Consider the following 22,313-nt stretch of genomic DNA (forward strand, 5'->3'; position numbering starts at 1 on the left):
TCTGTGAAGGGACAAACCTGCCTTTCCTCTAGAAAATCCACGCGTATGTTTAGGACTCGGCCGCTGAGAGTCTCGGGACCTGGCGATGGGACCTTGGGTCGTGCAGGACTGGGGCCAGGCAGGAGGCAGCTTGGCCTCCCTCCTTGGGACTGTGAGCTTGGGGAGCCACATGCTCCAGATCTCACTGCAGAACAAATCACGGTGGCAGATGGTCAGTGTAGGGCAGCTGAGCCCTGCAGGAGCCCTGTGCCTGCTGTCCTGTGTGGGCACCTGTGCCTCTGCCTGTGTTGAAGTGTTGAAGGGACATTGCCGGGGACCGATGCTATCGGGCCCTGCCTGACCGGCCAGGTCTCATTCCCAGGCCCCCTTCCTCCTGCTCTCCCTCCTGCCTCCTTCCCTCCCCGTCTCCTCTTCATCCCTCCCTTTCCTGCCAACTGGTCTGCTTTGCCTCAAACCCACCTGCTCCCTTTCCTGTCCCTCTCTCCTGTCACCTTCCATCTCTCTCCCTCACTGGGTAGGACCAGGAAGACCTCCCCGGGGAGGGGCTGCCCTGCCTCTTGGCCTCATTCCACCTCCCCATTTTTGATTGACGGCTTATCTAGTAGTGAGAATCCTCCAGCCCTAAAACACGCTCTCACACGGTGCTGGGCTCCCTGCCAGGGACACCCCTGAACAAGAGAGACCATCCGTCCTGCGGGCTGTGGAGGTGACCGGCTCTGCGGGCTGCCTGACACACATGACTCTGAAGTTCACAGTAGCAGTTTTAGGAGAAACACAGAGCTGTGCCTCTAAGGGCTGATGGATTTGAAAATAAATCAGTGGATTTGAAGATAATTTTCCAGTGAGAAAAGAATCTGATGTGATCATCTCAATGTTGATTATTATGCTTGTTTTAATTTTGGAATAAAATTAACGACAATAGAGAACTTTTAGGAAAAAGAGACAAGAAGGGTACAAAATAAAGTAAGTTGTAAGCAGTTCCACATGCCAGACATATTGTCATTCTGTCTGAGGATGCTTGACATATTGGTATTTCTTCTCTTTTAAAATTTTTTACTGATTTGAAAAGGAAGAAAGGAAAGTTAGAGAGCCTTCACCCACTAGTTCAGTCCCCAGATGCCCACCCCCACAGGGCCAGGCCCCCTCAGTCCGGCTCTGCCGTGCCAGCGGCGGGACCCAAGAGCGCGAGCCACCCGCTGAAGCTTCCGGGGTGTGCATTTTCGGGAAGGTAGAATCAGAAACGGAGTCGGGTCTAGAACCCGGGACACCCCGTGGGCTGTGGTGTCCTGGGGCACCAGCCGCCCTTCAGCTGCCTGCTGTCGTATCCTTTCTGGATTTTCTGTCAGTGTGGTGCAATTGCTTTGCATCATCAGCCTTGTCAGGGACTGGGGTGGCTTTGGGCTTTGTTTTGAGATGGTGTAGCCCGTGACCCTCTGTAGCCTTCGGTCATGAGAAAGCACAGACATGGCATGTCCTCGCAGGAGGTAGGACATGGCCGGGACCCCAAGCGACAGGCAGGGATGATCTCTGCCCGGCCCCAGCAACCCACAGCTCATGGGCCTTTTTGGCTTCCAGGATTTCCACGGAGCCGTGCTGAGGGTCTTGGATGACCTGGACCAAGAGAGTAGAGACCCACTGGCCCATGAGGAGCTAAGGCAGGGCTTGGGCAAACTCCCTGCCATCCTCGACCTTCATCAGGGCATCCTGGAGGAGCTACAGGCGCGGCTGTCTGACTGGTAAGTGGCACTTCCTGGGCCCAGCCGGCCCCTGGCCCCATCACTGCAGCCTTACTGGGATGCCCCCCACCAGCACCGCGCTATGCACTGCTGCAGGTCTCCCCCAAAGTAAAACAGCACCAGGCATTGGGCTAAGTTCCCCACCCGGGGCCTCCTAACACCTGCCGACCTCAGGCTGAGCTCCTGTGCCCTGTCCCCCAATGCACAGGGAGGTCCAGCAGAAAGTGGCCGATGTCTTCCTGACCCGGGAGCAAGATTTTGACCACCACGCTGCCCACATCCTGCAGTTCGACAGGTACCTGGGCCTGCTCACAGAGAGCTGCCAGCGTGCCCCACAGCTGGCAGCTGCCGTCCGAGAGTTTGAGGTGGGTCCCTGGTCCTCTGAGAGCCTGTTGGAGGAGTGCAGGGCTGGGCTGGGCTGGGCGTCATGGGACCTATCGCAGACCTGTGGGGTGTGTTGGGAGATCTGAGGCATGGGGCTCAGAGGGAGAAGAACCTCAAGCATTTCCTGTGTGCCAAAGGATGGCCTCTTGGGAAGCCTTGGCCTCAGGCGACCCTCCTGTCCCAAACCAGGCTGGGGCCTCAGCCTGGGACAGGGTGGTGGGGAGAAGCTGAAGAAGTGCCCGACACAGCCCTCAAACTGGAGGTCCAGGTCCCATGCAACCAGATGGGGTCATGTCTGCGTCACGAGCATCAGGAGCAGGGCAGGGAGCAGGCCAGCTTCATGATGGCCCTCAGCAGGGTTGGGGCATTCCGGGAGGGCTTCCTGGATGGTGTGGAGGACCTGGTTTGAAGTTGGAGAAGTTGGGGGGGGACAGCTGAGTAGCTGACAGAACCTCCCCTTCCCTCTCTGGTGGCAGCAGAGTCAGCAAGGTGGCAGCCAGAGCGTGAAGCACCGGCTCCTGAGGGTGGTTCAGCGCCTCTTCCAGTACCAAGTGCTGCTCACAGGTGGGCCTGCAGCCGGTCCAGTGGGAGAGGGCGGGCAGGGGCAGGAGAGGGCGGGAAGGCCCCCAAACAGGCCAGGCAGCTGAGGAGACACTGTGAGAGCACGGGGACTCACCCCATCCCTGCACAAGCTCCAGGTTCCCTGCCTACACCCCCACCCCCCGCCCCTATAGTGCAGAAACCCCCATCCCCCATCTCTGTCACCAGAGCCGTCTGGGGGCTAGGTCAGTAGTGTGAGAGCTTCGGGCTGTCAAGGTCCTGTCCTTTTGTGACCCCCCGACCCTGCCCACACCACCCCTGGCCACCTGCTCCTTCTCCATCCAGTGAAGGCCTGCTGTCCTCCGTCACAGCCCCTCAGGGCCCTTCTCCATCCCTCTCTGCGAACCCTTCTCCCCTGCTGTCTACCAGAACACTTCTGCCCCGAATCTGAGGAGTGGGCAGGGTTCCCCAGTGGAACCTCCAAGGGCTGTGAAGCCAACAGTGCTGGGGACAGATGCTGCCTTTGTTTTCTCTGATGCACATTGTCTGAGCACCTGCTGTATACCAGGCCCAGGTAACGTGGTTGAGAGTTAAACAGGCAAATTCTGTGGCATGGTGGCATTTTCCTCTTCGTGTCTCTGTGTGTCACCCTGCCTTTCATGTCAATAAGTCTTTTTAGAAAGGACTTAAAAATGAGGCAAGTTCAAGGTGTAACAGGAAACGTGGCTGCTGTGTGGCACACAGCAGAGGCCCTGAGGAGGTAGCACTGTACAGAACTCAGGGAGTTGGTACCCCCCAGGTTGTGTGAGGGTCTGTGAAGCGAGCATGATGGGCAGCAGGAAGAGCCAAGGCCCGGGGCAGGAGCCAGCTTGATCTGTTAAACTTTCGTGGCTCGAGGGAGATGGCGAGGGGGGTGGGATGGAGGAGGGGCCAGAGCATGCACATGCCTGAGGTGCCACATGCCACCCTCCTCCACGGTGCCAGTCACTCGGTGCTGCTGGAAAGTGGGGTGCTCAGTGGATCTTGCTCAGTGGTGGCAGGGATGTGGAGGTGGTCCTGGTGTGGTGGCGAGGCTGCCAGTGGTGAGAGGTTTGGAACCATTTCCCATGCCTGGAGGTGCCACCAGCACAGCCGGAAGGGCATCACTAACTCCCTGTCCTGCTTCTGCCCACCCGCAGACTATTTAAATAACCTGTGCCCAGACTCGGCCGAGTATGATGCCACGCAGGGTGAGTCGCCGTGAGCCCACGGGGCCCGCGAGGCCTGGCCCTATTTTAGTCACTTGACTCTGCGGGCTGTGCCTCGTGTTTGACACCTGCAAGTCTCCTGAGAGAAGCCCCATTTCCCTCCCACCCAGGAGTCCCCTGAGGAATGGGGGCACTGAGGCAGAGAAGGGGGTCCCCAGAACGCAGAGACACCCCAGGCTCCAGGTCCTGTGTGACTGTCCCTTCCCGGGGCCTGCTGGGATATCCCTGTTATACTGTGCACAGCGAGGGGGATGGAGGCACAGTGCCCTAGGGGGGTCAGGAAGAGTGGGGATTGGGACCTATGATGCTGAGGCGGGAAGAGGCAGTGCCCCAAGGCCCCGCTGCCACAGTGGGGGGAAGGGCAGGGAAGGACGGGGGCGAACCGACAGGGAGAGGTGGAGATCTCCGTGCTAGCCCGACTGGTCCTCCCCAACGGGCCTGGCTACCTGCTTTCCTCTCCAGGCGCGCTGACCCTCATCTCCAAAGTCACAGACCGCGCCAACGACAGCATGGAGCAAGGGGTGAGTGCAGCCGCCGGCCCCTTCCCTCGTGGGCAGGCCCTGGGGCCCGTCCTCCTGCCCTAGGGGATGGCACAGAGCCATGGGTTCCAGTCCTGTTGTGCAGTGAGACCTCAGGTGTGTCCCTCTCTAGGTCTCTCTGGCATGCCCTCCCAGCCCAGACCTGGTAAGGCATGCCCAGCTGTGGTCCAAGGTCACACACAGCAGCCGCAGGGACACTGTGCTCAGGCCTTCCAGGGTGGCGTTTGGGTGAAGGGGATGGCATTCCTCATGGGCCCTGGGGGCAGACCACTGGAGACTGCGCGTGTTACACCCTCAGCAGGTGCTTCCTGGGTTCCTGCTGAGGGTCATAGACTTTATCTCGCACCCCAGCTCCATGTGCATGGTCACCATTGTGCCATGTGTGCAACAAGCTGTGGGTGTGCTACAGCTCCATTGAAAAGGATTCCGAGGCTTAGTCCTAGCTCAGTGCGAAAGTGAGCAGGGAGCAGTTAGGCATACCTTCCTCAGGCCTAGAAAAGGGGGTGATGGCGGCCCATGTGTTACCATGTTCCGCCTGGCTGTGGCAGAGGCACAGGGTGCCTTTGCGGTGGGCCATCCTCAGATGAGTGGTAGGAGCCCCGGATGTACGCCTGCTGTGTATCGTGCTGTGCTAGAGGCAGGAGGTAGCGAGGTGGCTGGATGTGAAGCCCAGCCCTGAAGCAGTCAGTCGCAGCTGTGCGGAGCGGTTTCAGGTGGGAGGATGTCCTGGGCAGAAATGACATTGGGTGGTCGGTGCTGGGTGGGTGCAGGGTTTGGAGAAGGGAGCTGTGCCTAACGGTGCCAATGGGCAGGATTTGCAGACAGAGAGACTGGGGGTACAGGCCTTCTGGCTGGTTTCTCTGCACACAGCTCTCACCTTGTGCCCGTGGGGACTGGCCCAGTGTCAGGCTCAGGGGACACCTGTGTAGGGGCGGGGCTTCTCATTTCCAGGATTGCAGGTAGCTCTGCAGAGGGGTGGAAGTGTGCTCTGTGCATTTTGGGGTGGCTCCGTGAGGGACTTGCAAGTGGCTTGAGCACCTGTGCTTCTAACCATGAGGTTTTAAGAATGCAGACGGCCCCAAGCCACTGAAATTGGGATGCTCCAGACCTAGCAGTGGGTGAGAAGAGGAGCATGAGCCCAAAGACAAAATAGGAGCTTCAGATGTGGCCAGGCCCATGGCACCCAGGCAGGCAGCAGGCCCAGAGACCAGCCTGGCAGTCCACACAGGCTGGGGTCCCAGTGCCACCATTCTTGGGAGCTTGAGGTCTGGATGAGACCTTTCTGGGGGCCCTGGGAAGCAGAGGCACCCCACCTCCCATATGGCAGAGACAGGACCCTGGAGGGTCCCTGACCGTCTCCCCCTCCCTTCCCACTCTGGCCTCAGGAAAATCTGCAGAAGCTGGTCCACATTGAACACAGCGTGCGAGGCCAAGGGGATCTCCTCCAGCCAGGAAGGGTGAGTGTGGCCACCGCTGCAGGCAGGGCAGAGCAGGGCGGAGGGCATGAGGTGCTGCTAAGCCTCGCTGTTGGACCAGGTCACCAGACAGGCCTGGCCACGGAGTGCGGGACCTGCAGGCTCACTGGACTCCTGCCTGCAGCCCCTGACTGCCTGCCCTGGCGGCTTCCACGGCTTGCCTGGAATCATGGGGTGCAGTGGGGTGCCGTGGATGCTGTGCTGCTATCTACCCCAAGCCTTCTGAGTCCACGCTGGCTAGGAAAGCCGGCAGGAAGCTCTCCAGTCAGTCCTACAGTCTGGTCCTCTCAGTCACCTCTTCGCTTTTACGCCTTCTTATGGAAACACACACACACACACAAAACTCGGCTCAAAAATAGTGGCTGTGGCAGGTCATAACCCCCAAGGGACAGGAGGGAGGCAGAGGTGGGAGAGGTGTACCCAGGGCCATTGGTGATGTGTGTGCAAGGACAAGGACCTCCTAGGCTGCGGTTCAGTCCCTTGCAGGCTCCGGCCAGGCCTGTGAGTCTGGGCATTCATTCTGAGCCGTCCGGTCGAGTCCTTCAGAGTGAAGGGGACCCAGCCACTGTCCATAGCCACCAGCTGACTGAGCAAACCTTCAGGCCCCGTGGTCTGAGCGGACCCCTCACTGTGGCACACAGGGAGGAGGGAGTCACGGTGGGACGAGGTGGCCGCCTCAGCACGGGCTGAGCTGGGTGCGCCCTGACGTTGCCCTGTTCCTTGGGAGGATCCGTGATTTGAACTTGCCACCTCTGTACCTCTGATACAGATGTCTGCCTCTTTTCCCTGCAGGAGTTCCTCAAGGAAGGGACGCTGCTCAAGGTCACTGGTAAGAACAGACACCCCCGGCACCTGTTTCTGGTAAGTCTGCCCCGAGTTCTGTGAGTTCCCTTAGTGCTAATGACCAAGGGCAGGAGGGAGGAACAGAGCGGAGCCTCGGGCATGAGGAGACCTGGGTGCAGACGGCCACCACATCCCAGGCCACAGTGTCTCCACGGGTAGCAGGAGCCAGCACAGTGACCCTGTCCAGGCAGCACAGGCGAACTCTATGTTGGGGGTAAGAGGCCCTTCTGGATGGGAGGGCAGCTAGGTCCTGGCCTGGTGGCCACTCGCTGTGTGGCCATCTCCTGTTTGCCTCTCTGCCTTCCACAGGCATAGAGGTCACGACAGGCCTTCTCCCACCCCTGCTGTCACCCAGCTCGGGTCCTCAGTCCTTGCTGCTTGCCGCCTGCAGGCCCCTCCTGGGAGCACTGTCCCTGGCAGATTCCCCGGGGTCCGTCCTTTGTCATTTTCCCGCCCGTAGGGAGCTCAGGCGAGCAGTGCCCAGTTCCTTTTGGGAGCCTCGCACAGATGTGAGCACACTGTGGCCCCATCACGTCTGGCTGCTTCCAGTCCCTGTGGTTTGTGTGGGCAGTATGTGGCCTCTACTTGCCGGGCAGGGTCCCAGGCGTAGACGCAGTGGGGCTCGTTGGTCCTGCCACCACGCAGAGCTGCTGAAAGCATTGCGTCCCTCCCACTCCTGTGCCTGGACACTGAGCGTCCAGCATGCTGCCTCTGCACACACACTGTGGTCCCCCATGGGAGCCGCGGAGAATGGCAGGTGCCGTGTGCCCTGGAGCCCAGGGGACCACCACAGAGCCCAGGGGACTGCACAGCCTTAAGGGGGATGGCCGAGCCTGCCCGTGCCACTCTCTCCCTAGATGAGCGACATGCTCCTGTATACCTACCCCTTGAAGGATGGGAAGTACCGCCTGAGGAGCTCGCTGCCTGTGAGCGGCATGAAGGTACCTGGAGCTGGGCACTCGGGGGTGGCGGGGAGCCTAGGGCAGGCTCGGGCAGCAGCCCTCCTCCCAGGAGCACCCACTGCAGCCAGCAGGCAAGGGCTGCAACCGGGGCGTGCCTTGGGCGGTCAGGGGACCAGGGAAGGAGGGACGGAGGGATCCGTGCTCTTGTGGGGGTACTACTAGACCCAACGTGGGGTAGGGCGAGGGGGCATGATCCAGGTGGAGAAAAAAAGAAAGATCTGGAGGCGACAGCAAGCAGGGGTTTGGCAGTTTCACCTATGGCTGGGCACGCGTGATGTGGTGTGAGCCACCTGAAGTGCTGTGACACCTGCGGTTCATCCATGTGATGCATGCCCGGTGCCCGTCTCTGGAATGCCCTCAGCTTCCTCAGCTGAAAGCTTCCTCTCCCACGTCATCCGAATGCCTCCTTGGGGTGGCTGGTCTCCAAGCCTGACCTTCTCGGGGCCCCTGAGTAATAGCCCCCCAACCCTGTCTGGGTAGACCCCACCATATCCACGGGCACAGCCGTTGGGTCACACCTCCCGGGTGCTGTGCCCCTGTGGGTCACCCCATGTAACCTGGTCAGGATTTGGGGCTGTTGGGATTCTTCAGCAGTAAATTTTAGGAGGTTAATTGGCAGACAGTGCAGCGGGAGGTGGTGGTGGGCTCCAGGGCCAGAGTCGGGTGGCCACAGCGTACCTGGGGCATCCGGACATCCCTGTTCTGAAGGGGGTGCCGGGGGTCTTCCAGGTCAGCCGCCCTGTGACAGAGAAAGTGCCCTACGCCCTCAAGATCGAGACTCCCGAGTGCTGCCTGATGCTGTCTGCGAGGTGGGTGGGGGCAGTGGCGGGGTGGGGGGAGCCTGCAGGGGCTGGCTGTGCTGTCTGGTCCTTGCTGTATGGCCTTGAGCCACTGTCAGCAGGCGATCGCTTCCTGCTGGCCTGGCTTGTCTGCACTGAAGCTCTGGGAACGGCAGAATCTGTGCATGTGGTGCTGACATGACTTCTGCTGCCCTCAGTCCAGCGAGGGCCCCGGGCAGACTGCGTGCTGATATGCAGGGTAGGGGTACCATCTAGTGGACACAGTGGGAATTTCTACCTAGCTGCTGGCTTCTTGCAGCGCCCAGACCATCCATCCTGCTCATGTGCAGGTGTCTGGGAAGCTGTGTGGGAAGGTGGGAAGGACGAGGGACACAGGGTTGCCCTTGCCAGCTCTGCTTAGGGTGCCCAGCTAGCCAAGAACCCTCCTAGTGTGGGGACCGCCTGGGCCTACCTGATAGCCCAGCTTTTGCCCAGTGCCTTGCTGACAACATGGTGTTTCCCTCACACACCTGATCTCACCCCTAAGAGTTAGAGGATTGTCTTGGATGTCCTATGAAGAAACGAGCCTTGGAGCACGTGTCCACACTTACGCGAGAGGGGCAGCTGCCTATGTGTGGGAGGCGAGGTGGGGCAGCAGGCATGGGAAGCTCGTGCCCACGTGGCTCATTGTGGCAATGCCCACAGCTCCTGCGCGGAGAGAGACGAGTGGTACGGCTGTCTGAGCAGAGCCCTCCCTGAGGACTACAAGGCCCAGGCCCTGGCTGCGTTCCACCACAGCGTGGAGGTGAGTAGGCGGCAGGCCCTGATGGCTCACCCTGGTGTGGCCAGGAGCACCGTGTGCCCAGCTGCACCTCCTGCCCACCCCGGGCAAGCTGCCAGCACTGGGGTGCCCTGCAGCCAGCTGTCTCCTGGCCGTGCTGCTCACCCCTGCTGCATGTCTCCCTGCTGCAGATCCGGGAGAGGCTGGGGGTCAGCCTGGGGGAGAGGCCGCCCACCCTGGTGCCCGTCACCCACGTCATGATGTGCATGAACTGCGGCTGTGACTTCTCCCTCACCCTGAGGCGACATCACTGCCATGCCTGTGGCAAGGTGAGGTTCCCGGGCCCAGGAGTGAGGGTCAGGGACGGCCAGCAGCGGCTACGCGCTGGGCACAACTGTACCAGCCCTGAGTGGCCCCGCTGCACCGACCCCCTGAACCCGGGGCTCCCGATCTGCAGCCTGTCACGTGACCCTGCCAGGGTTTCAGGATAGCTGTGGCAGCTTCTGCGTTTGTGCTTCTTGCGGGGGGTGCGGAGAGGAAGGGGTGGTGGTGTCCCTGTGGGCACACCAGGCAGCCTGGGCTGGGTGCTCCTGGAGGACGTGGGGCTGGGGGGCTGGTGGGCAGGTAGAGCCAGGGCCCCTGCTGTCTGCCTTGTTGGCTGGGGCTCACAGTCCCCTTGGGCCTGCAGATCGTGTGCCGGAACTGCTCGCGGAACAAGTACCCCCTGAAGTACCTCAAGGACCGCATGGCCAAGGTGTGCGACGGCTGCTTCGGGGAGCTGAAGAAGAGGGGCGGGCCGGTCCCCAGCCTGATGAGAGGTACCCTGTGCTGTGCACGCCTGCTTCCGGCCACTTTCCCACGGGGCATGGGTGGTGGGAAGCAGCCCCTGAGGACACAGAGGCTCGAGTCCACACTGGGGCAGTTTTCCAAAGCACTGATTCTGGGGCTGAGTGGCCAGTGCTCCCAGAGGGTTTCCTGGGGCCTTCTTCAGGATGGGAGCATACAGATGAGTAGCGGAGGGATTGTGGGTTGGGGTGAGGGGGCGCTGGGCCTTTGACAGAGGAACCTGCAGAGGCAGAGCCAGCCATAGGGGCACTCAGTGCTTTGGGGCCCAGTCATACCCAGGCAGAGTCGGGTGGAAGAAGGGCAAGGGTGCCCCTGGCCTAAGACCATGGCATTTCCCCTCCTTCCACGGGGGCCCAGCCCCATCCTTGTATCCCAGGGGCTTGGAGAAGAGCTGCCTGTGGAAAGCCTTCCCTCCCAGGCGCCGCAGGAGGGGTGCGGCCGCCCCTGCTAGCCCTTAGCTAGCTCTTAGCTGCTTGCTGTCTCTCCACACAGAGCGGCCCGTGAGTATGAGCTTCCCTCTGTCGTCGGCTCGCTTCTCGGGCAGCACCTTCTCCTCTGTCTTTCATGGCATCAACCCCTCGGCCTTCAAGAAGCAGAAGAAAGTCCCTTCGGCGTTGACCGAGGTAGGGCCGGCAGGACTGCCCGGAGGGAGAGGAAGGGGAGCTGGGAGGGGAGCTGGAGGGGGAGGGAGGCTCACGGCCCCTTTGGGTGTGGCAGGGTCGGGTCTGCCCCCGCCCCAGCCTGGAACAAAGGATTCCGGGCGTCCTGGACACTTCTTAGGAACTAACCTGCCCCCAGGCGTGCTAGGGAAGACACTGAGGTGGTGTCTGGTGGACCCTGACGTTGGCAGTGACCTCCCGCCTCCTGTAGCTCCCAGCCGCCTGCGCACAGCTCTGGGCCACCTCAAGCCCCCTGAGCTCCGCCAGGCTTTCCCCCTGGGGCCTTCCGGGTGGACCCAGGACATGAGCCCTCCGGGACTCTGAGGGAGAACTCAGGACTGTGCAGCGCAGAGGGAAGCAGGCTGAGTGTGTTCTAGTCACAGCCCCTAAAGAGCTGGAGCTTCCCCGCGAGTATTCAGGACCAGTAGCAGGTAGTAAGGGGTTCAAAGGATGCCAGTGGATGAAAACCCTACACAGGTACAACCGAAGCTATGTTGGAAACAGCACAGATATGGTTTAAAAAAAAATTGTACTTCCAAGAGACCATGTATGACAAGTGAATCTCTTCTAAAGATGATTTCCTATTGGCTCGTGGGTGGAGTGCCACCACTCTTGGGCGTGGCTCTGCTACAGACAGGGAAAAGCGACACCTCCTTTCAGGGTCGGGTCAGGCCCACAGAGTGGGAGCAGGCCACGGGTGGGGAGTTTGAGAACCATTTCCTCTAGCTGTGACCCAGGGTCCCTGGTCAGCCCCCGCCAGCCCCTGGGGAACTTTTGTCCCCAGGTGACCAGCTGAGCAGCATTCAGCGCCCTCAGCAGCATCTCCAGGAGGAAGGAGCCCACGTCCCCCGACCTTCCCCCTCAGGGGAGAGGACAGCTTCCCCTGGTGGGTTCTGCTCTCTGACTCTGGGCATTCGGCCTATATCCAACGCTGGCTCTCAGGACCGATGTCGGCGTAGGATTGCATGCCAGTTTTGTGTCCTGGTGCCTAAGCAGCTTGCAGATTCCCTCCCTAAGTCTAAGTTCACCCAGCTCCCAGCACCAGGGGATGTGCTGGGCACAGAGGGGAGGGCTTTCAGTAGGTCCCTCGGATCCCTACTTGTAAAATGAGGCCGGATGAAATGACTGAGACCCTGATTGTTTTGCTCTGAGTGTCAAATTCAACATTGGGGAACTTCCCGAGAGCCAGGCCCCCTACACCTGGCTCATCATCTAATCCCCCTTTGACTGGCGAGGGAGCAGGAAGGCAGTTACCTGACACTCAAGAACCAGCACAGGCTGCCGGCCAGCTGCGGGTCACCGCTGCCCCCAGGCAGGAGCTAAGGCAGCAACTCCACGCCTTCACATCAGGAAACCCTGTCGGTAAATGGCACAAGGAGGCAGTTCCCTTGAGAAAGACAGAAGCTGGGGCATGAGGCTCTATTCTAGGAGAAAGAACCCACAGCCCATGGTGCGGGGGCCCAGAGCTGGGACAAGGGGTCCCAGGATCCAAAAGGCCTCCCACAGCAGGGCACCCCTGGAGGAGGTTCTGATGGCCTACAACCCTGGGTCTCTCCACCGCAGACCTTGGTACTGGATGGGCCTTGTCCAAGCATCAGGTAGCAAGGCAAGGCCAGAAGGCCGCCTGTAGTGTCCAATGTCATCTTGGCCGTGTTTCAGCTGTGCCCACCGCCTGGGGCGCTGACTGCTCTGCCTCCCTCCTGCAGGTGGCTGCCTCCGGGGAGGGCTCCGCCATCAGCGGCTACCTCAGCCGGTGTAAGAAGGGCAAGCGGCACTGGAAGAAGCTGTGGTTTGTCATCAAAGGCAAAGTTCTCTACACCTACGTGGCCAGCGAGGTAGTGGATACATGCTCATGTGCTGTCTCTCTTGGGTCGAGGTCCTGCTCAGAGGACCCACCTGGAGTCCACACATGTCCTGCAGGGACAGTCCTCAGGGACAGTCGCAGGTCCCGGCCTGTCAGGAGGTCAGCGGGGCTGGTGTGCAGGGTGAGCAAGATATGCCCAGGGCGCTGCACTCTGCTCTCTGCTCGGGCTACTTGGCACCCAAAACCCGCCTGGAGGAGGCTGCCTTCTCGCCTGCCCGTTGCTTCCACCAGGGTAACCAGTCACTGGCACCCTTCCTCCTGAAATGTCCATATGTTCTTGCTGTTGAGCTGTTTGTAGAAAGCTGTGGATGTCAACCTGCTTCTGGGGGGCCCTGCGGGGGCATGTAGGGGGCTCCCCTCTCCAGGCCGCACAGCTGGTGGCTTCTAGAAGCCAACCAGCCTTGACAGCTGGCCATCCCCCAGCAGGACCAGAGAGCTTGTCCTTACTGGGGGCCCAGGAGAAGCAGGCTGGGGGAGGCACCCTTCATTTCTACATCCAGGGTGGGACAGGGCAGGGTCCTATGCTAGGGGTGAGCTCTGCTGAACACGCCGGGGGACTTGCCATGTGCTTGCGTGCAGCCCCAGCAGCTTCTGAAGTGGGCATCACGCTACGGGTCCTTGTGGGCTGGTGCTCCTGAGTGAGGAGCCCATGTCGTGAGCCCAACACGGAGGCCAATCCGGCCCACCCCTTGCCGAGCCTCAGGCAGAACTGTGCAGACACAGCTGAGGAAATGCAGGCTCAGTGATCTGCATGAGGGCTGGCGATGCCGAGGTGCGCACCCAGGGCCCGAGTGACAGCAGGTGTGGCAGGGGACCAGCCCAGGTGCCCGGAGAGCCAAGCTGGGCTCCAGAAGGAGGAACAAGCTCGATTTCTCATGATAGGCAGAGCTTTTCCAGTTCATGCAAAGCAGAAGGCAACTTGGAGGAAACTGACGGGTTTTTTTTTTTTTTCTTTTTATTGGAAAGTCAGATACACAGATAGGAGAGACAGAGAGGAAGATCTTTCATCTGATGATTCACTCTCCAAATGGCCACAATGACCAGAGCTGCACCAATCCGCAGCCAGGAGCCAGGAACTTCTTTGGGTCTCCTCCTGTGGGTCAGGGTCCCAAGGCTTTGGGCCGTTCCTGACTGCTTTCCCGGGCCACAGGCAGGGAGCTGGATCGGAAGTGGGGCTGCCAGGATTAGAACTGGCACCCATATGGGATCCCAGTATGTGCAAGGTGAGGACATTAGCTACTAGGTTACCACACCAGGCCCTTCTTTGTTCTTTTTAACAGCCAATTGTCTTTTTGAGAGGCAGACCCTAGAGGTGGGCAGGGTGAATCCATGCTGATCATGGCTTAGACTGGCATGAGATGGCACTCCATCCAGGAGGGAACCCAGTGCAGGTCTGCCCCATGGATGGCAAGAACCTAACCACTTAGCCCTCAGCAGTGTCCACGAGGACATGCATTGGCAGAAGCTGCAGTGGAGGACAGAGGCAGGGATGTGGAGTGCCACGCAAGTGTCTCAGCCGCCAGGCCAAATGCCTGCCCGGAAACGAATCCTGTCACCCGTGAAGTTTATAACCGTCAGTGTTTTCTTTGATGGCTGTTGTTTGCCATGTCCAGAGAGCCTTTTGTCTGCTGCAGTTGGAGTGCACCGTGTACTGAGGAGGCTGGAAGGTGGTCGCTTGGCAGTGCCCAAACAGGTGCCACAGAGGCACTCTTCGTGCATCTTGGACCAAGGGGCAAGAGTGCTGCGTGCCTGACACGGCAGTGCGTGATGAGGTGTCTCACCCAGGCTCTGCCTTCCTCCCCTGCAGGACAAGGTGGCCATGGAGAGCATGCCTCTGCTGGGCTTCACCATTGCCCCGGAAAGGGAGGAGGGCAGCAGCCAAGGAGGGCCTGTCTTTCACCTCTACCACAAGAAAACCCTGTTCTACAGCTTCAAGGCAGAGGACGCCAGCTCGGCTCAGAGGTACCAGGGGTTCCCCAGTCTGCATCTCCTTGCCTCTCAAAGACACACTGCCTGATATCAGGGCTCCAGTCACCCTTTGTCGTGTTTCTCTGAGCCATAGCCCAGCTACCAGTTCCTAGTGGCAAGAGCCTGCAGAGTCCAGTCAAGTGTCACGTTTACAGTGGTGGTGTCATGAGATGATAAAGGAGCTGGAGAGGGGCACCAGGCCACGCCACGTCAGGTCAGGGTCAAGGAATTTCCTGGTGATCCTGGCGTGAGAAAGTAGGGCGCAGTAACAGTATATACAGATACTTGACTGCCACACCACCTTGCTGCATGTGTACCCCGCTTGAGGTTTGCATGGTGACAACCCTAACACTTTCTCAGATGTGTCAGTACTACGGTGCCTCCGTGCAGGCGTGCACTGATTCCATAAACGTTTTCTCTGTGTCCCAGGCCATTTGCTAAACACGTAAAACATATTGAGAAGCAGAGATGAACGTGACTTAGTCCCTGACTTACTAACAAGTAACCTAGTCCGGTCACTGCAGGTCTCCTCTGTCCTGCAGGTGGATAGAGGCCATGGAAGACGCGAGTGTGTTATAGCATCAGCGACCAGGTGGACTCAGGACACTCACTGACATGTGAACCCTTGGAGCAGCTGGGCTACTGTGGCCGCCCCTGGATCCAGCCTGGGGTTTGAGCTTTTTGCCATAGCCCTCCCCTCCCTTCATCAGTGAACCAGCAGGAGTATTTATGGACTTTCCCCACCTGTGGCTTTGCCGCCCTCTCCTCAGGCATCAGCTATTTCCTTATCCAACAGCAACTTACAGCCTGCTAACAGGAAGCTGTGGAAACCAACAGGAAAGTTGAAATATGGGTCTTTCAGTAGCAGCGGGCTTTTCCAGGTCGACTCACGGTAAGCTTTTCCACCTTCGTGGTGTCCGTTAGGGTGCCACAGGAGAAACGACCGACAGCCAGTAAGGAGCAGCGCCTCTCAACAAAAGCACTTTATTGTTTCACCGAGCTGCAGCCTCCACTCTTGTTTTCCAAGTGATTCACTGGAGTCAGAGCAGACGTGTTGCCCGGGCACTGACCATGGCCGGCCTTCTCACAGGGTGGACAGAAGGCTGACTTCCGCAGCCCTGCTGGTCACCCCAGCACACAAACAGCGTCACTGCAGAGGGGAGGCCATGGGGGAAAGGGAGTGTTTTCTCCTCCAGCCGACCACACTGCACAAGCTGTAACCTGACTTAACTTACTGCAGGGCGCTCCCTTGTGCCAAGCCACCCAGCACTGGGCATGCAGCCCCTAGAGGTAGCCTTCACTTGGTGTGTGCCTTCCTGGGTGGAGCCCACTTGCCTCAAACACTTGGAAATCAACCCTTATTTTAGACCCACAGGAATCCTTGCGCTGAATCACCCAAACCCTTTTACTTTGGGGAAGTGGGAAGAGAAATGGGATACGAGGAGCCGATTTCCTGTCTCCTCTGGGCACAAGGGAGCACACACAGGGCGGCCTGAGGGCGCCCCAGGAGCCCCGAGGACTCACCTGCTATGCTGAGAAGGGGGTGTTGCCGTGGGTTCCTTGCTACTCTGTTGCATTTTCTGATATCCTGTCCACATTCTGCTGCCCTGCCCCCTAAAAAAAAGGTATATGCTGACAAACCTTTTGTAAAAAATGATCATCTCAAGGACTTATTTACATTAAATATTTTCAGGGGAAATGTTTTTTTCTATTTTCAATTCTTTTGAGATGTTTGCATTAAATGTGCAATGAGTGACCGAGTGGCTAGCAAACCCTCCTGTTCCTTTGGGGGACTGGATTCCAGCGGCATATTTGTCATCTAGTATCTGAATGGGCCTCCCAGACCTGCTGAGCCTTCGGAAGCACAGCCGACTTCAGTACAACCTGCCCCTTATCTGCGGTGTCTCTCTGGGTTTCAGTTACCTGTGGTTAGCCACATTTGCAAAATGATTTCGTTGCAGATAACTTCTACTGCAGAGTGTTGTAATTGTTGTGATGACTAGCTGTTGCTCTCACTGTACCTAACTTACCAAGTATGCATGTGTAGGACAAACAGTGGTACTTTGAAACATTTGTGGGAAAATGGAATTAAGATAACCTTTTTGGCGCAAAAATATTTTGAAATCCATGCAGTTTTTTTCATACTACACTTTCTCCCATCAATTCTGATGTGTGGATTTCAATTTTTTTTTACATCAAAATAAAGTTATCATGTAATTCCACTCCTCGTGTATTTTCTGAAGTTTCCAGCCATTGAGGGCTTGGTGTTACTGTTGGTCTCAGGATCCCCGGGGCTCGTGGAACGCCCCCCCGCCTGGCACCAGGGGAAGCTGCTCTTGCTTCCTACCTCCAGGTAAAATTATTCCCTGCAGTCATCTGAATGTCTTTCACTGGCCAATGTCTCATTTCTGATGCTCCATCATGAGCAAGCAATACCTGAGTCATAGAAAACAGACTGGATGGGGCTTGGCAGCGTGGCCTAGTGGCTAAGGTCCTTGCCTTGATCCCAAGTGGCCGCTGGTTCTAATCCCGGCAGCTCCACTTCCTCTCTATCTCTCCCCCTCTCAGTATATCTGACTTTGTAATGAAAATAAAACCAAATCTTTTTTTTTAAAAAAAAAAAAGACTAGATGGGGTGTGGCCAGCACTCAGCTCCCACAGCTGACTTGTGACTGGGCAGACCCTGCTTTCTCTGGACCTGTTTTCTCCTGTCCTTCCCATGGCTCTCAAGAAACTCAACTGAGGACCCCTGCCCCTCAGTTGCCATTCTCTTGTCTTGCCCATCTCTCTCTCACCCATGCCAGGCACCTGTCTTTGAGTCATGGAGAATGTAGCCATTTGGCCCAAGGGCACTTCACCCTGGGCTCAGATTCCAGTGAGGTGATGCTGCCCATAGACACCCATCCTTCCCTGCTCCGGGGTCATACCAGTATATTTGCTCTGTTCCACTGGCAGGGGCTCCATTTACTAGAAGAGAAGCAGTGCAGTGCTAAGGTGAGGCCCAGAGAGGAGAAAGCTCCTGCCCTGGAACCTCACTCCTTTAAATGAGGGAGTTGGGAGTCCTGGTGTCTTTTGTCATGTGTAGCTCACTCTAGCTGCTCCCTAGGGCTTGAAGGGAAAAGCACGGCTGAGCTTGTGTGTAGCTCCAAACCTGCCCAGCCAGTGGGCTGGAGGTAAAGCCATGTGCCCTATCAAAGGGAAGACAGTCCGTACAAGGCCCTTCCTCCTCATCAGTGAAAATGAGAAGCCCGGAGTGGCCAGGCCGACCCCCTTGGTCATCACAGTTCCTTCCCTCCTGTCTGCTCTAATCACCTCAGGAAAATACACACCTCTGCCTGCTTCTTAGAACCAATGTGGGGTTTTACGGAAAGTAGGCAGCACTTTTTGGTTTTCGGTAGGCAGTTGGTTTCTTCAGTCTAGAGTGCACTTAGCATACCAGATTTTCTGGTCAAGGCCGGTAAGACAGATGAGCTCTCCCTCCAAGGCTGCAGCAGGATCCCAGGCTGCGGGTATGGCGAGAGGGGCTGCTGCATTCCTGGAGCCTGGGGTATGCACAGGGCTGAGGACCCCGGCAGCCCTGCTGCTGCAGCTGCCCAGGGAGGTGTGCCCAGTCCAGCACAAAGGTCTCCACTGAGCAGAGAAGCCCTCAATGGGGATCAAAGCTAACTGGGCTCAAAGCGGTAGGACCAGGCCTGGAACTGAGTGTCTCTCTGCTTCAGGACACAGTCAACACTGGGCTGGAGTGTCCTTCCTTTCACTGAATCACCTGTGTTTTATGACTTCTCTCATCAGGGAGGCTTTATGTTTCTCCACATTCATGTTCAATGCAGGTGACAGATATGCACACACAATGTCTCCTTTCAGGAGGCAAATTAATAAATTAGCTCAACAAGAGTAAGTCCGGGCCCGGTGGCGTGGCCTAGCAGCTAGAGTCCTCGCCTTGAAAGCCCCGGGATCCCATGTGGGCGCCGGTTCTAATCCCGGCAGCTCCACTTCCCATCCAGCTCCCTGCTTGTGGCCTGGGAAAGCAGTTGAGGACGGCCCAACTGCACCCACGTGGGAGACCTGGGAGAGGTTCCGGGTTCCCGGCTTCGGATCGGCACACACCGGCCCATTGCGGCTCACTTGGGGAGTGAATCATCAGACAGAAGATCTTCCTCTCTGTCTCTCCTCCTCTCTGTATATCCGGCTTTCCAATAATAATAAATCTTAAAAAAAAAAAAAAAAGAGTAAGTCCAAAAGCAGGGTGGGTTCAGGATTAGCTAATATCCTCAACCAAGTCCTTAGGGTTTTTCTGACCTGCTGTCCACACTGTCGGTCTGATTCCTGGACTGGTTCCCAGGAAGTCAGCGCTTTCAGGCCTCCCTAGACCCAGAGCTCAGCCTTCTGGGGCTGGGAGTCCTCTAGGCCTCTCCAGACCCGTACTTCCTCACATCTTCCTGTTCTTCAGTCTGTGGCTAGAAAGGAGACCACCAGGACAGCCATAGACCACCAGCTGGAGGAGGGCTGGCTGCTCGGAATTGAGCCTCGGCATCCATCCCATGGTTTGACTTGGCTTGCCATGGATTTGGGGTCACCAGATAAGCACACACAGGGCAGCTATCTGGGTGTTTACTATATATACCTGCTACATACTACAGTAAATAGTATATTTGTTATTAATAATCCTTTAAGCTCTGAATCAAATGCAATTATGAAATCAATAGCCAAACACCAGTGGCCTCTCAAGGGCCCTTAGGAGACCCTCTGTGGGATGAAGTGCCAAAAACCTCCATCTATTCTCCCTGGAACCCTGCAGAGGAAGGCTCATTATCCCCATTTGTACTACAAACACAGGATCACTTCCCCCAGGAGCAGACCCCAGCAAACCCAGAAGGGCAGATTCTGCGACAGATTCTGAGAACAGAAGGGAAGAGAAAGCACAGCTCAGAGTGTGTGACTAACACAACTCAGTCCAGTCACTGGCAGTGATCTTGCTCACCAGAGCAAGACTGCAACAGAAACGTTAATGTACAAATGGTGTGTTTTCACATTCTTGGCTGAAAAACAATGAAACTCAAGAGAGCCTGCACTGGTGCCATAAGACATGACCCAAGACCTTTTCAGAATCTGACACCATTTGAAGCATTACAGGAGAAAACTATGCCCAGTGCAGTCAACACCTGAGGGGAAAACCAGTCTGACTGCACTTGACCGGGCACCACCACCACAGCTCCGTGGCCACCCTGACATCCTGGTGGTCATGGGCGATCACCCGTTCTCTATGTGGCCTCCCTCATCCAGAGAGCACCTCAAGTGCTGAGAAGGGTGCTGTTGTAACAGAGCGGGTGGTGTGCAGGCAGCACTTCCTCACAGGAGCAAAGAAGAGGCTTACATGACATTTTTTTGTTTCTTATCTCGAAGAACGAATTATGAAACCAACAAATGGGTTCAGAACTCCCAAATTATCTCAAGAGAGAACCGAATGTATCCATCGCACCTAGGGACTATTTGGTGCATACAGTGACTGCTGATACAAAATGGGTTTCTTCTTTTTTTTTTTTTTTTTTTTTTACTTGTTTCTCCTTTACTTCTCAATATTCAAAACTAAAATTCTTTCCTTCACTCTGTATATGTTTCTTTTTTTATTTTTATTTTTTTTATTTTTTTTATTATTGTATTGTTGTTGACAATCTTTACATAGTTAATTACAGTTAAAGGAAAAAGAAAAAAAAAAGAAAAAAGGAAAAAAAAAGGTTCAGGGGGATAGGAAAGTGGGCAATGCCATTATGCCCATATTGTTTCCATCCTGCATCTGAGGTAAAGGGGGACATTGAGGGAGAAGCCCCACCCGGTTTCCCGCCCACCCCAAGTCCCGGATATGGGGCATGCTCCGAGATATGTGCCCAAGTGGTGTTAATAGTTCTCTAGTTATGAATCGCTGCCCGTTTCGCTCGATGAGGTCGTCCACTGATTGATATGGTCCATCATAAAGTCTCCGTTTGCCCCATAATTTGCTGCCAACATATAGCTGAGATGAATGACTGTCCCGTTCTGTCTTCTGTCTTTCCTTGGTTAGAGTTCTGAGTCCAGCAGTTCGATTGGGGAGATCTCCAAAGATACTTTGAGGTATTCCCAGATTAGTTTTTTGTATGTTCTAGCAAGCACAGGGCCCGGCACAGTCCATCACCCCGATCAGCTGGTGGCTGCAACTGCTGGGTTGGTTCTGTTTTCAGTCCCGAGTTGCACTGGAACCAATGGGTGTTGCAGTCCAGTCTGGTTCGGCCCTTACATCAACCAGTGGGAGCTGCAGCCTAGTCGGGGCGACCCACATTAACCCCCACCAAGCCCGCCCCCCACCCTGGTTTGCCAGTATGTGTAGCAGAAGACCCGTCTGTCCCCCATCCCATTTGGCTCTGGTACCCGTCAATGGGTATTAAAGCTTAGTTCTATCTAACCAACTCAACCATCCAGCCCTCACAGATGTTGTTGAGTGTCTCTCTATCTAGTCATCCCAGTCCCCGTCCTAGTTTTCATGCCCTCCTACGGGAATAGTGATTCAGGAAGGGGGAACCCACTTTTCCCTCCCAGGTCTCTCTGTCCCGGTTTATGCACTCTTTAGGTGGTCCTGTGATTTGACTCGACAGAATTAGTCCCCAGTGCCAGCTTCTGCCAGCTGATGCTGCGGCCCTGATCTAGTCCACATGCAGCGCACAGGTGTTATAGCCTTGCTTAGTCGGGTCTGTCTCTATCCCAGCCCACACTCTCCAGTGGGAGTAGCTGACCGGCGAGGGGACCAGCCCCTTAATCCCCCCGCCAGCTCTGCCCCTTCCTTCCTGGATTTCACGTGTGCTGGATAGGTGCTGCATTCATATCCAGTACAGGCAACCACGCCCTGGCATTCCATAATGTGTACTGGTTTTGTCGCAACCAAACCCGGCCCATCCCACACTCTGGTCTGGCGATCGGATTTGCCAGTGGTTGACATGAACTGATTCAGCCTGATCTGCTCCTGACCCATGCTGAATGCATGCCAGTGGGAAACTTTCCATGGCCTATTCTGGGCTGTTTCCTATCATGCTTCTTGCGCTTACCTGCAGGGACTGTGTCCTGCCAGAGGAGTTGCCCAGGCTCCTCCATCAGAACGCCTCCCAATGCCAGATTTTGCGCTTGCCAGGGGGTTCTTGAGCCAGCCCTACTCAGTTCACCTCCTGTCCTAGCAGGAACAGTGGTTTTTCCTGGCTGGCTTTCACCCCATTCTGGTTCCTGTTGTTGGATGTTTCAGCCCGGCCATGGCTCGTCCATACCCACATACAGCTCACACATGGTTCAGAAGAGGAATGAGACCCAGCCTAGTCAGTCCCACATCAACCCTGGTTCTCCATAACTCCAGATGGTATTGGGATCTGAACCGGCCTGGTGCATCCAATCCCAGCCCACACTAGTGCCTCGGGTGACTGCAACTGTTTCCTAGATAGAACGCAGCCCCCATTCCAGCACATACACTCCTTGGTGGGAGCCTCATCAAAATGGGTTTCTTCTTATAAAAGAGCTTGTTTAAAGTATGTTCACTCCTGGTTTAAAAGTATCCAGAGTAAGAAAGATAAGCATAAAGTTGTACTCTGACAGAGAGCCAAAATGAGACTAAAGTAACAAATGCAAGTGCAAAGACATAATTCCAGTCTTGCTTTTGGAATGGCTTCAAAGCTTC

At 56.8% G+C, this 22,313-nt stretch overlaps 1 protein-coding gene across 4 annotated transcripts in view; it reads left to right on the forward strand.

Moving 5' to 3' along the window:
- FGD5 (FYVE, RhoGEF and PH domain containing 5) overlaps nucleotides 1-15,362 on the forward strand; it is a 104,549-nt gene extending 89,187 nt beyond the window's left edge. For 3 of the 4 annotated variants that reach the window (XM_058678386.1, XM_058678387.1, XM_058678384.1), the window contains 16 exons: nucleotides 1,576-1,736; nucleotides 1,945-2,101; nucleotides 2,597-2,684; nucleotides 3,839-3,889; nucleotides 4,370-4,428; nucleotides 5,832-5,903; nucleotides 6,714-6,782; nucleotides 7,622-7,705; nucleotides 8,456-8,535; nucleotides 9,211-9,310; nucleotides 9,478-9,615; nucleotides 9,975-10,104; nucleotides 10,625-10,755; nucleotides 12,498-12,626; nucleotides 14,463-14,617; nucleotides 15,166-15,362. In XM_058678386.1, the coding sequence (XP_058534369.1) occupies nucleotides 1,576-1,736; nucleotides 1,945-2,101; nucleotides 2,597-2,684; nucleotides 3,839-3,889; nucleotides 4,370-4,428; nucleotides 5,832-5,903; nucleotides 6,714-6,782; nucleotides 7,622-7,705; nucleotides 8,456-8,535; nucleotides 9,211-9,310; nucleotides 9,478-9,615; nucleotides 9,975-10,104; nucleotides 10,625-10,755; nucleotides 12,498-12,626; nucleotides 14,463-14,617; nucleotides 15,166-15,202 (1,641 nt within the window). In that variant the 3' untranslated portion in view covers nucleotides 15,203-15,362. The remainder of the gene's footprint in view (nucleotides 1-1,575; nucleotides 1,737-1,944; nucleotides 2,102-2,596; nucleotides 2,685-3,838; nucleotides 3,890-4,369; nucleotides 4,429-5,831; nucleotides 5,904-6,713; nucleotides 6,783-7,621; nucleotides 7,706-8,455; nucleotides 8,536-9,210; nucleotides 9,311-9,477; nucleotides 9,616-9,974; nucleotides 10,105-10,624; nucleotides 10,756-12,497; nucleotides 12,627-14,462; nucleotides 14,618-15,165) is intronic. The other variant, XM_058678385.1, reaches the window with a different exon arrangement.
- Nucleotides 15,363-22,313: the final 6,951 nt, after the last annotated feature.

The sequence above is a fragment of the Ochotona princeps genome, chromosome 21 (genome assembly GCF_030435755.1).
Source record: "Ochotona princeps isolate mOchPri1 chromosome 21, mOchPri1.hap1, whole genome shotgun sequence".
In the NCBI taxonomy this organism is placed as follows: Eukaryota; Metazoa; Chordata; class Mammalia; order Lagomorpha; family Ochotonidae; genus Ochotona; species Ochotona princeps.